The 15020-nt window shown below is 44.6% G+C and overlaps 1 protein-coding gene across 1 annotated transcript; it reads left to right on the top strand.

Moving 5' to 3' along the window:
• Window positions 1-2078: 2078 nt before the first annotated feature.
• Window positions 2079-9036, top strand: LOC137589110 (piwi-like protein 1). The gene is made up of 21 exons (XM_068306590.1): window positions 2079-2110; window positions 2609-2690; window positions 3592-3706; window positions 3818-3946; window positions 4048-4262; window positions 4349-4470; window positions 4554-4634; window positions 5580-5777; window positions 5860-5968; window positions 6049-6172; window positions 6257-6374; window positions 6482-6596; window positions 6668-6855; window positions 6931-7003; window positions 7103-7303; window positions 7439-7542; window positions 7748-7818; window positions 8020-8173; window positions 8254-8379; window positions 8580-8727; window positions 8898-9036. Exons 2-21 carry the CDS (start codon window positions 2622-2624, stop codon window positions 9012-9014), a joined length of 2577 nt encoding a protein of 858 aa, XP_068162691.1. The 5' UTR covers window positions 2079-2110; window positions 2609-2621; the 3' UTR covers window positions 9015-9036.
• The last annotated feature ends 5984 nt before the right edge of the window (window positions 9037-15020 follow it).

Here is a 15020-nt window from a genome sequence, read left to right as displayed (position 1 = left end):
TTTAACATAAACATCGTATTATATTAATAATATTATTATTTACTTCTCCTCCACCTGTTCCCTGCTCTCACTGCAGATCACAATGTCATCTGCAAACATTGTAGTCATTGTGGACTTCTCTGTACTTCTCTATCAACATCCTCAGAGCAAATACTGCATTTGTAGTACTCCTTTTGACATGAAATATACTGCTGCTCAATATATGGCTCATCAGCTTTATCTTATTTATTTAAAAAATAAAATAAAATAAAATAAAATACAAAACAGTTTAAAAAAAACCCCCAATATAACCCTTTTTCCTTTGGTACAGAAAATGAACTGAAGACAGTTCCTGTGATTACAGCAGGTTATTAGATCTCTAATATTGTCTAATATAAAAATATAATTTTTTGATAATGATTCGAATCCCTGAAGTCACCTCTGATATGATGAACCACAAACGTGAATTTGCTCCGTGTGTTTCTATTTTTTCTTGATTAAACACTGAATAACAGTTTTCCACGGGTGGAATTAAATGTTGGTGGATTTACCTTTCATGGCTGCAGATCGATGACAGAAACAAGTTGAGTGCTGCTCGGATCTCGGTGCTGACTGTAGTGTAACTGTGAGGGTCTGTCTCAGTAACGTTACACAGGTGTTGATACCTGAGGCGGTTTGGCTTTGAAGTTAGGGTCTTTGTGACGTCACCGGCTGCAGCAGCGTTATGGACTCAGCCGTTGTCTGGAAAACGAACCGGTTTGGGACCCGCTGGGTCCGAATTAAAAAAATAATCTCATAATTCAGACCAGAAACGAAGGACTATGAGGAAATATTTAATACTACATCAGGCAATTATGTTTAAAAAAAATTTTTTATGATAAAAATAAAAATTGTGGAAACACTTTAACATTGTGACGCTATCTGACAGCTTCATGTGCAACTTTGGCTCATTGTTTTTCGCATCTGAAATAAATATTGAAAAGCCGACAAATATGACTTTAAAAGCCTCCGACTCTCATTTTAATATGGATTAAACACCAGATCCTTCAAATTCTGAGTAGAAATCAAGCAGCTTCATCTCGTTTATTATTTGCGTTAAAGCACAAACAAAAAATTATTAATAACAATTTTCCACACAATGAGTTGTTTACAGTCTAGAAATGTCAGGAAGGATTTTCACACTAAACTCCTTCAGAGAAGTTAAACCCATGAAAAGTGTCCAGTCAGCTTGTATTAATGTTCGGTGTGCAGGTTTTGTGTTGAGGTGTAACACACATAGAAACAAGTGTGGAGATTAGACAAAAATAGACAAAATCCTATTGCGTGAGAGCAGATTTGTTTTTCTACATTATTGATTAATATTTAATGCTATGATATGAAATAATGTACAATATTTCTTAAATTAATGTGAAATTTTCCGAATATTATGTATGATGAAAAACAATGGGTGCCTGCAGCAGAGAAGACCCATTTATATTTGAAAAAACATAGTCAACTTTATTTTCAATTGTACCATGTATGCACGACATACAGCACAGATGAAATTACAGTCTGCAACCTGGGAATAAATTTGTTAAGCCGACTGAATAACCCACAACCCAAACAGATAAGGCAGATTTTACAAGTTTTATTCCTATAAATGTATTGGAACATGTGGTTTGGACTTGTGCAGTCTTTGAGCGTTGCCACAGACAACAGAATTTAGCAGTTTTTGATTCCTTTACGTTTTGAACTGTTTTTCCAGCCTCCTGCCTGCAGGTGGCGCCCCGTCCATTCAGACCCGTTCATATGAACTCAGAGCAAAGAAAGCGGGCTGAATAGTAAATTACCCTAGAGCACACGGATCACTGCGCTCCGAAAAGTAGTTCTGCCTCTTTTCTGGAAAACTTTTTTCCTCAATCACTGCTGAATTGTTATTCTTTATTGAGTTAAATATGAACAACCTGCTCTTCAAACACATAACGCAGCCTGAATTGAGCTGACTAGAGGGTCTCGGGAGATACAGGAAGCGTATCAATGCGCTCGGTGATGAGGCCCGTGACTAATTTGCCGTAGTGGTACTCAGAACACCTGTGGACACGCATCGTACGTGACCTCTAGAGTTCACTGCCAGCAGAAGTCAACATTTAAAGTAAGTATAATATTAAAGTCGTCATAAAATTTGATAAATAATGATTCCTTTATGCAAATTTACTTTGTTCGCGATGTTTCGATTTGAAGGAAAAAACTCCCTCTCAGCTATCCAATTCGGACACTGTCATTCTACCCTTATCTGATTTTAATTAGCTCGTTCAGTTTAAGGACTATCGCAAAGTATCGTAATTCTAACCCCTACCTTGAAAGTCGGATATTCTGTGTGGAGTTATATTATAGTAATGTATACATATTGAATTTATGTTAATGCTAATAGTGGCTCATTAGCTACTAGCGGCATTGCACAGCCACACCCTACATTTACAGTCGCCATCTTGTTTAGACCAATTAAACGAGAGTAAACGATACTTTAATTTAGATTTTATTTCGTACTGGTGAGGATGAGGGGCGGTGTAGTTTTCCTGATCACGTATTTACTTCATTTGTTGGTAATATTTCTAAAAATAGTGAAATGTGTTTTTGAACCCTTCTGAAGCTAGCTGAGGAAAATGACTGGTCGGGCACGAGCCAGAGCACGAGGCCGGGCACGCGGTCAGGAGGCAGTGGCCCCGGGATCGGTAAGGACTTCCGGTTGCTGTGACCTGTGGTTTTAACCTTTTGTTTTAACTCTCCTCTTCTGAGACAATGTCCGGTGTTATTTAAAGGTTTATTCTAAGGGTAGAAAGTTTCTTCAGACGTCTCAGCGCAGCGCGAACCAACAGGAAACAGTTTCCAGGCTGTGTCAAAATAAAATGCGTGTCAAAATAAAATCCTACATCAAGAGCACATTGTCATTGAATGATATGTAAATACTAAATAAAATAAACCACGCAATTAAACAGATTTATTCATATCTAATAGTAAGTAGTTAGAATTAGCGCTTCAGATATTGAGAGGAGAAAATCTACAGAAACACATGGTCTTAAATTAATTATATAACATGAAATGAAAAATACTCACTTGAACAACACATGCTAACCGTGTAGGTATTCAAACATTTATTTTACAGAATTGATTGTTGTGTTACCACATTTATCCTGGTTTAGGGGCGCAGAGAAAAGAAGTCTGAACATCTTTCACCTTTTGTCAGCAGGTGACATGAGGCTGATTGGTTTACACAGGGCCCAGATCCTCCCACTTTTACTGAGTAAATTGACATTGTTGTTAGGTTTTTTGTGTACAGTTATTCATATTTTTGATATGATTTATTAGGGTCCACAAGCCAATAGCGATAGGATGTCATTATTTTAAATGAACTTCTTTTTAATAATGAAATTAAAAGGACAATTAAACAGTCGTTACGTCGGTAATATTTTTACTAAAATTGAAGATTTCTGGTTGAACAATATTTCCATTTGAGCTGGTAATAAAAGATTTTACAGTTCAGTGGGCATGTAGGATGAACTGAAAATGGATCAGTAGCACTTCTTTTATTCCAAAAACTTTGTTACACATTTCCAACTTTTTCCTGTGTTAAAGAGCCAAACCCGAGAAGCTGCCCCAGCACCTTGCCCCGCCCCACCGAGGGGAGATGAGGAAGCAGTGCAAGTTGGTAGAGGTCGGCAGAAAGGCCCGGGACCGTTCTCTTCAGAAGGTGTGGTCACGTCTCATTATCCTAGTTGACCCGGAGCGATGGGTCAGCTCGACTGACCAGCAACTGAAACATGTCTGCAGCGTGTTTGTAACCTCAGTCTTGGTTTGTCAGCTGTGGTCGAGATCTCAGCTGGGTTCCAGCAGGTGAAGCTGGGAGAACGAGGAGGACGCCGCCGGGATTTTAGTGATTCTGGGATTTTAACCAGACGGACGATGACTCATGTGGCGGAATCCAAGACGGGTGTGTCACGTTAATGTACATTTTTCCTTACACATGCAGCCGTTGTAACGAGTGCAGGTGATTGCAAATCTCTCTCTGCTATTGTGTGTGAACTTCTTCAGGAACGAGCGGGCGGCCAATCCCGTTGGTCGCAAACTTCTTCCGCATCCTGTCCCGCCCGCAGTGGGTCCTGTACCAATACCACGTGACCTACAATCCGATGAAGGAGGCCCGTCGCCTGAGAGCCGCCCTCCTCTTCCAGCACGAGGAGTTGCTCGGCACAGCGCGGACCTTCGATGGAGCGATGCTTGTTCTTCCCCACAAGCTGCGAGACAAGGTTAAATGAAAATTTCATAAAGTCACTGGAAAACATAATTTCAGAAGCAGATTTAATCTTCTGCTGGTTTCCTTCCTGGGGTTTAGGAGACGGTTGTCTGCAGCGAAACCAGGGAAGGAGAAAAGGTTGAGATAACCATCACCCTGGTTTCTGAACTCCCCCCATCGTCTCCAGTGTGCATCCAGTTTTACAACCTCATCTTCAAAAGGTGCGTTTTCTGGTCCTCAGGAACTGGTGGGGGGTTCATGGTGATGCACGTTCCTATGTCATATGTTCTAATCATCCCTGCAGGATCCTGAAGATCCTCAACATGCAGCAGATCGGACGCAACTACTACAACCCCCGGGACCCCCTGGACATCCCACAGCACAAGTATGTTCTTCTGTTTCTGGCCTGAAGCCGGATGTTTCCATGTCGGTGGCTCCTGGTGACTCGTAGAGAATCAGATTTTCAACGTGTTACATTTTTAGAAGTGATGTCAGTGGAATCTGAAAGCTGCTGATTTTGGTCCCAAGCAGCAGCTGCCTTTCTAATGCTAGCTAGCATGCTAGCAGCAGTAGTTCTGCAGAAGGATGGGGAGATGCTGTTTTTCTTGCAGCAGGCCGATCTTCATCACCATCAGTTTTTTTTTTGCGTTGCGGAATCCAAATAAATCCTGTCCATGAAACTCAGTGTTTTTTTGGAGTCTTTAAACGATCAATGGATACTTTGTGTGTTTGAATCCATGGATGGAGATTGAATGAAGCGGAGTGAACGTGATGGTTTCCTCAGGGAAGATGAAAAAGGTTTTTCTTGGTGCCGGGTGTTGGAGCTACATCTGTCATCCTTATAGACCAGGGGTGTGAAACTCATTTTCACCGAGGGCCACATCAGCATAACAGCTGTCCTGCTAGGACCAGATGTAACTAAGTGTAATGTGACATAGATGTAAAATAACTACAGCTTAATGTTAAATAACTGAATTTATTATTCATGTTGCAAACATTACAGTTGCATAGAAAAAATGTGAGCTTGTTGCTGTTACCACATAAATCCTTTAAATTTGTCAGAACTCCATCAATCAAGGATCAAACTATCGAATAAATAAAGAAAAATGACATCAAACACAAGTTAGGACATTAACTTTGTTCAAAATGTTTTTGTCAGAGTTAAAATGGCCTCTGACCTTTTATGCTCTTGCGGGCCACATTAAATGATGCAGCGGTGCCACATTTGGCCCCCGAGCCTTGAGTTTGACATGTGTTATAGACGCTTGTTGTTGTGTGAAAAGCTGCAGGTGAGTTGTTCCGTCTAAACTTGTGTGTCGGTCGTTTCCAGGCTGACCATCTGGCCGGGGTTCTCCACCGCCATCCTGCAATACGAGTCCTCCATCATGATGTGTGTCGACGTGAGCCACCGGGTTCTGCGTAGCGAGACCGTCCTGGACTTCATGATCAGCATGAGGCAGTCTTGTGGAAGCCACCGCTTCCAAGACGTCTGCACCAAGGAGCTCATTGGACTGATTGTTCTCACCAAGTAGGACCTAACACCCCCCCTACCCTCAGCACGTAGAGGTCCACGGATCACATGACCTTTCACTCTTCTCTCAATTATTCAGGTACAACAACAAAACCTACAGGATTGATGACATCGCCTGGGATCACACCCCCATCAACACCTTCACTCGGGCCGACAAGGATGTGTCCTTCATTGACTACTACAAGAACGTGAGACAGAACCCAACAGAACCGGATGCTCTCACACTGTATTCGTGTTCCTCACGGTCACGTCTGCTTCCTCCTCCCAGAATTACGGAATCATCGTCTCCGACCTGACCCAGGTGCTGCTGGTCACCAGGATCAAGCGGCGTGATCCAGGAAGCCAGTCTCCCACGACTGTCATGCTGATCCCAGAGCTGTGCTACTTAACAGGTGAGCAGCAGATGGAGAGGTTGTGGGACACAGATTGGCTCCGTACGGGTTCCACTTCACCTGAAACCCGCTTGTTTCTGACAGGACTGACTGACAAGATGAGAGGAGACTTCAATGTGATGAAGGACCTGACCGCCCACACCAGGCTGAACCCAGAGCAGCGGGAGGGACGCCTCAACAGATTTGTCAACAATGTGCATCGGTAGGAGACGTGTCCTCATCACATATCAGGGTTCTGCTGTCCCGGGTCAGCTCCTCTGCAGGTGGTGTCATGTCCAGCTCGGGTTTAAGTCCTGGCTCTGTTCGCAGGGACGCTCAGGCTAATGTGGAGTTGGAGAAGTGGGGGCTCAGATTTGATAAGGAGCTGGTCAGTCTGATGGGTCGAGTCCTCCCAGCGGAGAAGATCTTCCAGGGACAGAGATCGGTGTGAAATCCTCCTGCTTGTATGATTGACTAAATGGATCCGTGGCTTCTTATCAAATCGTTGTGTTCTAGTACGACTACGACCCGAGAGCAGCGGACTGGTCCAGAGAGATGAGGGGGGTCCCTCTGCTCAACCCCGTACCGCTGGAAGACTGGGTTGTGTTTTACACCCGTCAAAATGCCAACGTAGCCCAGGACCTGCTGACCACCCTCCTGAGGGTGTCTGGCCCGCTGGGGATCCGCCTTCACAAACCCGTGATGTGAGTCGTGACGTGATCCAGTGGATCCTGAACAGCTGAATCAATACATTGATTGGTTTGTTCCTTCTGATCCAGGGTGGAGTACCAGGATGCCCACGATGCCCTCCTCAGATCCCTGCAGCGCAACGTGCAACCCCAGACTCAGATGGTTCGTGTCTGAACGCAGGAAACAAAGCGCTCCTCGCTGCTTGTTCGCTTTGTTGTCGCCTTGGTTACGTGTTTGAGAGCGGCGGATTGTGTTTGCCAGGTGGTGGTCATCCTCCCCAACAACAGGAAGGACAAGTACGACATGGTCAAGAAGCACCTGTGTGTGGACTTCCCCATGCCCAGCCAGTGTGTGGTGGGCCGGACCCTGAGCCGCCCTGGGAGTCTGATGACCGTCGCCACCAAGATCATCCTGCAGATTGCCTGCAAGATGGGAGGAGAGCTGTGGAGCGTGGAGATCCCTGTGAGTTTGATCACCCAATGAAGCCGGGGCCGATTTGTCTTGGGGCCCCTACCGTGGTGGAGGAGTCAGAGGTTAGGTCAAGGTTGGCAGACATGGAATCTGAAGACTATTTGTGTTTTTCTTCCGTCTGCGCAGCTCAAACACCTGATGATCGTCGGCATCGACTGCTACCACGACAAGCAGGCCGGGAGTCGCTCGATCGGCGCTCTGGTGGCTAGCCTGAACTCGACCATGAGCCGGTGAGTCCTCGTGTTTGCAGCCTGTTAGTGAATGGGGACAGGGGCTGGCATTCAATCAGGACCTATAACAGATCTATAACGGGACATAGCGTTATAGACAACGTTATAACGGAATGATGGTACGGCCTGTTCTGCTGTCAATCAGCTTTAGCTCACACAGGTAGCATGCTTTCGATGCTAAGCTACGTTGTCCTTTGTCTTTCAGGTGGTACTCCAAGTGTGTGCTTCAGCACAAAGGTCAAGAGATCATGGATGGACTGAAGATGGCCTTAAGGGGTGAAAACTTTTCCTTCTGTGGTTCTAGTGGCGTTGAGTTAGAACCGGTTTGAACGTTCACACTGTTAAAACCAGATTTAAGATACTAGACAAACAAGTGGTCACAAATCATTCAGAGTCCACAAAGATGAAAGCATTGAAGTCACACGTGTGTGGGAGGGGCCTCTCAGATGACCAATCAGCTGCGTGTGTTTGCTCCAGGGGCGCTGGACGACTACCTGAGGTACAACGGCTGTCTGCCGGCGCGCATCATCGTGTACCGGGACGGGGTCGGGGACGGACAGCTGGGCAGCGTGGTCAGCCACGAGGTGGACCAGATCCAGGAGTCCATCAGGTCCATGGGGCAGGACTATGTGTGAGTGTGGTTTCCATGGTGACGATTGAATAGGGCCATCCTATCGTGACGCTTACTCACCTGACTCCGCCTCTTTGCAGGCCCAAACTGAGCGTGGTGGTGGTGACAAAGCGCATCAGCAGCAGGTTCTTCGACCACATGCACGGAAAGGTGATGAACCCGCCCCCCGGCACCGTCGTGGACACGGAGGTCACCCGTCCAGAGTGGTGCGTTTAGCATCTGTTCAGTCATTGGCAAGAGTTAGAATCGTGCTGTGGGAGGAGGCAGGTTCAATGTCTTGATTCAGGTCCAGGGAGAGTCACAGAATCTGGACTGAACCAGACCAGAACCATCAGATCTGTGGGAAGTCGTTCAGCCGCTCAGGCTAGTAGCTGCTACTAGCGGCTAACCGTGTCCTGGTTCACAGGTACGACTTCTACATCGTGAGCCAGGCGGTCCGGATGGGGAGCGTGTCCCCCACCCACTACAACGTGGTGTACGACTCCAGCGGGCTGAAGCCCGACTACATGCAGCGCCTCACATACAAGCTGTGTCACCTCTATTACAACTGGCAGGTGAGTCAGTGGAGGCCAACGCACGCTAAGCTAACCAGTATCAGTCGGAAGTGGCATTTGTTGTAAACTGATTTTGATCACATGACCAGAACAAACCCTGGTCCTGACCTGACCCCTTAGCAGAGGTCACCGAGGTCTGGGCTTCTGACCTGTTCCCTCTGGTGCTTTAGGGGGTGATCCGGGTGCCGGCTCCCTGCCAGTACGCCCACAAGCTGGCCTTCCTGGTGGGCCAGAGCCTCCACAGGGAGCCCAACATGAAGCTGGATGACCTCCTCTTCTATCTGTGAGGACCGGCGCAAACCCAATACCCACGTTCCTGCTGCCGGCTGTTCTCGCTGGCAATTTAGGGTTAGGGGCGCTCAAGTATTTTTGTTCAGGGTTTTGTTCAGTCCTGTTTTCCTTCTTTAAAAAGACAAATAGAGTTCCAGCAGCATAAAGATCTGTGTGAAGAAGTTGTTTCTGACAGCTGTCCTGCTAACGTTTAGTTAGCTTCAGCGTTGCGTCCAGATGTTGATGCCTGGTTTTGATTGGTCACCGGATTCAAAAGGTTTTAAGTCCCTTAAATGTTTGTGATTCCTGAACGGGACTAAAAAAAAGTCACGCAACTGATAGATAATATCAAATTTATTTAGATATTTTAGAAAATATTGCGCACACAAAGAACAGTCAACAGGCTGAGAACTCACACAACCCCTCAGGGTGTGACTAAGGTTGGTTCACACACACACACACACACACGCTGGTGTTCAGTGGGCGGTACATTCACAGACCAGCATGAAGGTGGACATGTTTGCTGAGACAGGGATGACTGATTGGCCGGGCTAAATGTCAGGTGGGTGGAGGGGCGGGGCTAAGGTAGCTTTCTTTATCACTGGTCACTACTGGGGAAGAGGTTATGACCCGGATCAGCTGGTTCTGGGTCAAAGGTTCCGATCTGTTTACTTTTCAGTCTGAATCCAGAAACCGTGGAACCTTCATGGACCCTGTTCTCAGGTGGAACCTGTGTCCGGACCACAGTCGTTTTAAACTCACCATCTGCAGAACTTCTGTCCTCAGTGACTGGAGACGGAGACCACAAAAAATGACTCGAGCTTGAAATACGAGTCAGTCTCACCACTCAAGAGGATTTATGTCATTTTACACGCAATTGTTTTTGTGCATCTCCATGGCGACAGTTTGCTGCTGGGCGTGGCCTCCAAAAGGTTTGTTTTTATTCAACTTAATTTGACATGAATCGCGGAGGCGGGGCCTCCATCTACAGGTGAGATCTGATCAGAGTACCTTCTCTGACTGGCATAGCCAACACAAAAAAAAACCTTTCGCTTTGTCCCTGTTAGAAAGTTAGAAAGGATTGGAAATATTTTTTTACTTAAAGTAATAAACTCCTTCATCTAGGGCGCAGATACTTCCCAGTTTAAACCTTTCTTTTCAGATTTAGCTTGAAGCGCCATCTAGCGGGCAGTGATGCTAGTTACACATTTTCACTTTTCAACACCTGGGAACGTTTTCCTTTACTGTCAGGGTCCATGGTGGTTTTCCTTTGTGGTTTATATCAGAGTGAAAAGCCACTTCAGTTCCATCATTACGGTGGGCTGTACTTGTGTTCGTGTGCTTCCTGATTTCATTCTCCCATTATTCATGAGTGACAAATGATAACCTACTTTGAATCATTTTATGACATGCAACCAAAATTACTGAATCAGCTTTTAACATCCCTCATGTAGTATTTGTGCTGATATAAAACATGAACTCGGACACAAAATTATCACACAAATTTATTGACAAAAGATTTACTAAACAAATACACATGTTATATACAAGAAAAGATACAGGCAGTGATTCAGTTTCGCTCCGGGACGATGGGCCAGCAGGGGGTTGACTTATGGTTCATTCCAGCCAGGAATGACTCAGGAGCTGCTCCAGAGTGGGACGCTGCTGAGGGTCCTCAGCCAGACACAGACGCAACACGTTTTGGCAGTTTGGAGACAACTTCTGACTGATGCAGAGGCTCTTCAAAAAGTGTTGGTGCAGCATGTTATAGAGAACCACTCCCATCTGCCACACAGTAACAGGCCTGCTACTGTACACTGAACTCCAGGACCACTCTGGTGGGTAATAGGAAGGGGTTCCACGATATATACCTTCGATTGTGTCCCCGTCATTGATAAACATGCTTAGACCAAAGTCAATTATCCTCAAACGTGGAACACCGCTGCTGATGTCAACCAAGATATTTTCCATTTTGATGTCTGCATGGAAAATCTTGTTGGCATCAAGTTCTCTGACAGCTTCCACCAGCTGCTTGAAGAAGAGTCTGGCCTCCTCTTCCTCCAAAGTGCCTCCTCTGGACTTACTGTAATTCAAGAGGTCAACCGCTGGAAATGGACATTCCATGACGATGATGAGCTCCTCCTCCAGGTCGTAGTGGTCCAGGAGGGAAATGGATGCTGACTGGCCAACCGATCCTCCTGCTTGTTGACTCATCTTCATGAAAAGCACTTCAAGAGGCATCTTGCTCCTGTCGTCGTCTTCACGGAAAACAAGGGTCTGGGGAATGTGCTTGATCGCTACGTGGACAAAATCTTCCTTCCTGTAACCCATGTACACAGATCCCTGGCCTCCATCACCGAGTCGGTACAGTTGACAATATTTATCCTCAAACTGCTTCTTCTTCTTCACTGGACTGATTTTCTTGTCCGGCTCCTGTGTCTCCATGGACTGAGATTGAGACCCACGTCTCCTGGTATGGATTTTCTTCCTCAGGAACGTTCTTAGTCCTGTCATTGGCATCAGAAAACACTGAGTTAGTACCTTCACTAACTGATTACAATGTTACTATTCTACTATGTAATTTAAAGCTTTTAAATTACGTTAAACCACAGGAAAGCAACTAAATATTTAAATAAGAATTAAATATATTATAAGTATACTATTAGAAATTTAATTTTATAACTACTGGTTGAAGCTGACAGCAGGTTTGTCTTATGTATTGTACTGAAGTGGAATTCTGAGCTACTTCTACTTCATGTTAGAAAGGAAGACAAACTTTTCATTGTCTTGTTTGCAAAAGTTCACATAAACTGTGATGCTCCTGTTATAGACAGTAGTGGATTAAATTTCCAGAGACTTACTTGAAAATAAACCCGTCTGTTGTTCAGCCCCCTGAATCTTTGTGGGGTCTCTGAGGTCATCAGAGGTCTTCCATTGATGAAGAGGCTGAGGCTGAAGTCTGTAGTCAGCTGTGAATCTCCAAAAACGCTTAAAAACTGTCGGAGACATTGTAGAAATCTCATTACAATTATATTATATGTATATTATTAATATACAGACACTGCTGACAAAGACAAATTAAACAAGGCAGTCAGAGACCGACATCCCTGAATTCAAAATTTTACCCTGACTTACTTTCATAATGTTCCTTACTTTCAGCAATGACTTCTATAATGTTCTATCGAGTATGACATTGACCTAATTTTCCAAAGGTGAAGGTCATCATCACATTTTTGTGCCTCTGGCTTCCTGAATATGTTGCTTTTCGTTTTGTGATTATATCTCATCAGGTATCAGAGAGGTGTTCCGAAAATGGTATAAAAGTAAAAATTTGATCTTGACCTAGTTTTTCAAGGTCAAGGTTGTGATCTAATTTTTATCCTTTTGCCTCCCTGAATATAACGCCTTTTGGTTTGTTTTTCTATCTCATCCGGTTCCTAAGATATGTGCAAAAAATGAACAAAAGTTGAAATTTGACCTTGACCTAGTTTTCTCAAGGTCAAGGTCATCATCTCATTTTCATCCCCTTTGTTGCCCGAGGATTGTGCTTTTTGTTTTATCTTTCTATCTGCAACAGATAGAAAGATAAAAGATATTTAATGGATGGAAGGACGGACACACGAACACTGACATCATCGCTTCATGGGATGTAATTAGAGATCATCAATTTTCAAATTTCATTTTGCAATACTTGTAATCCAAATTTTTTGATAATGATTCGAATCCCTGAAGTCACCTCTGATATGATGAACCACAAACGTGAATTTTCTCTGTGTGTTTCTATTTTTTCTTGATTAAACACTGAATAACAGTTTTCCACGGGTGGAATTAAATGTTGGTGGATTTACCTTTCATGGCTGCAGATCGATGACAGAAACAAGTTGAGTGCTGCTCGGATCTCGGTGCTGACTGTAGTGTAACTGTGAGGGTCTGTCTCAGTAACGTTACACAGGTGTTGATACCTGAGGCGGTTTGGCTTTGAAGTTAGGGTCTTTGTGACGTCACCGGCTGCAGCAGCGTTATGGACTCAGCCGTTGTCCGGAAAACGAACCGGTTTGGGACCCGCTGGGTCTGAATTAAAAAAATAATCTCATAATTCAGACCAGAAACGAAGGACTATGAGGAAATATTTAATACTACATCAGACAATTATGTTTTAAAAAATTTTTTTATGATAAATGTGACCAGGCTATGTGTGGCCAGCCGGACAACACCGAGACACACACACAGTCTGAGGGCTCCCCAAATGTGGGTTCTATTTCCCGACTGTTCTCCCCCCCCAACTCAGGTAAAGGACAGCATTAAATTTGGTCGAATTGGCAGTTTATTAAAACATAAACAATAAAATTTCCATTTACCTCCCCGAAACGATTTGGAGGATAATAAAGGAAAAATAAAAGATAACAAATAAAACTTTGATTAAAACTAAAACTTAACCTTCACAAGACAACACCAGACAAGACAAGACAACAGTAGTGGCAATTTCTATAAAATAAAATACACACTACTGAGCATCATTCTAAAATTACATGTGCAATACAACATCACAGAAACATCTTAGATACACAGTACATTGTAGTTATTACACATACCTTAATATCCTAAACAGGGTTTCACTTCTAGAAATGATGACGAACACTTGATAAGCACGTCAAGCGGTGTGCTCTCCCCTCTGCATAAACGGAATCAGTCAGCAACATCACCAAAATAATTCTTTCATATAATGCCCAAACTGAAATAACAACCTTAAGATTACTTACGCCAAGAAATTAATCTTATCCTCCACAACGTGGTCAATTTGGCGTCTTTTTCAAACTCAGCGATAACCACCTGTCTCCGCTCCGCATCTGTCTCATCCACAAAGTGAGTGTGCGACTGTAGCGCGCCAATCACGTCCCACGTGACCCGACGTCAGATGCATAACTTTCGCGCCACTAACATCCCACGTGAACAGACGTCAGATGCATAACTTTCGCGCCACTAACATCCCACGTGAACAGACGTCAGCCCAGGTAAACGTCCCGTGGACGCAACTAAAAGTGCGACTCCTACTGGCCAACCAACAGCGTAACACCAGGCAGCATGAAGAATTGTGTAACCGCTTTATTATAAATGCATTGTCTATTTGACCTGGCTACATTCTCCCCTGCCTGAAGTTAACGTCCCGATGACTTCCTACACATCATCTCCTGCATTAACTTTTGAAGTATAAAGCACCATACCCGCTAGTACTCGAGACAGTACATCTGGCGTGAAAGACACAGTGTTACATGCTGATGTAGGCAAGTTGAATGGATTTCGATTTTTACCCGCGGTTGTTCTAAGACTTCTACGCGGGGCGGGTGTAGGTGGGGTTGCACTGGTTGGCTCCACCCTCTGCCGCGGCACAGGTACTGGTCTCTCTGACAGTTCTCTAGGCAAACCCGGGCTTTCCATCACCTGCTCCAGGTGAGGGGAGTAGTCTTCATCTGGGCTGTGGCTCCTGTCTGCAACGTCTGACAGTCGCTCACTTCCAGTTTCATTTATGGTCTCGTCTTCTAGGTGGCTTCCTAGGTTATCTAACTCTTGATCACTAGGATTTTCAACTTGTTCCACCAATAGGAATTCAGGGTCTGAATCTGTGGATTCGGGGTCTGCCTCATCTTCGTGCTGGTGAGGAGAAAGATTTGTTTGGTGGTCCTGCCTTGGAGATGGAATGGGCTCAACGCAAAGTCGGAGGTTAGACCTATGAACTCTTTTCAAGGGACCTCCATTCACAGGGACTACTGAGTATGTTGTTCCCTGTACCTCAATAACTTCATAAACTTTTGAGGACCATGCATCTTGAATCTTATTTCTGCCTAGAGGACGATGTCGAAGGTACACATACTGTCCAATCTCAACAGGTGGACAGTGAACTTTTGCATTTTGACGGACCATTCTTTCTGCAGATTTTCTTTCAGCTACTGCTCGTGCTCTCTCATGTGCATTCTGCAATCGCTCTCTGTGAGCAGCGAGCCAGTCTGCAGTTTCATCTTTGTCTT

Source organism: Antennarius striatus, chromosome 22 (genome assembly GCF_040054535.1).
Source record: "Antennarius striatus isolate MH-2024 chromosome 22, ASM4005453v1, whole genome shotgun sequence".
Classification (NCBI taxonomy): domain Eukaryota; kingdom Metazoa; phylum Chordata; class Actinopteri; order Lophiiformes; family Antennariidae; genus Antennarius; species Antennarius striatus.
Note: the sequence above shows the minus strand (reverse complement) of the source record. Positions and strands in the feature narration are given on the sequence as shown.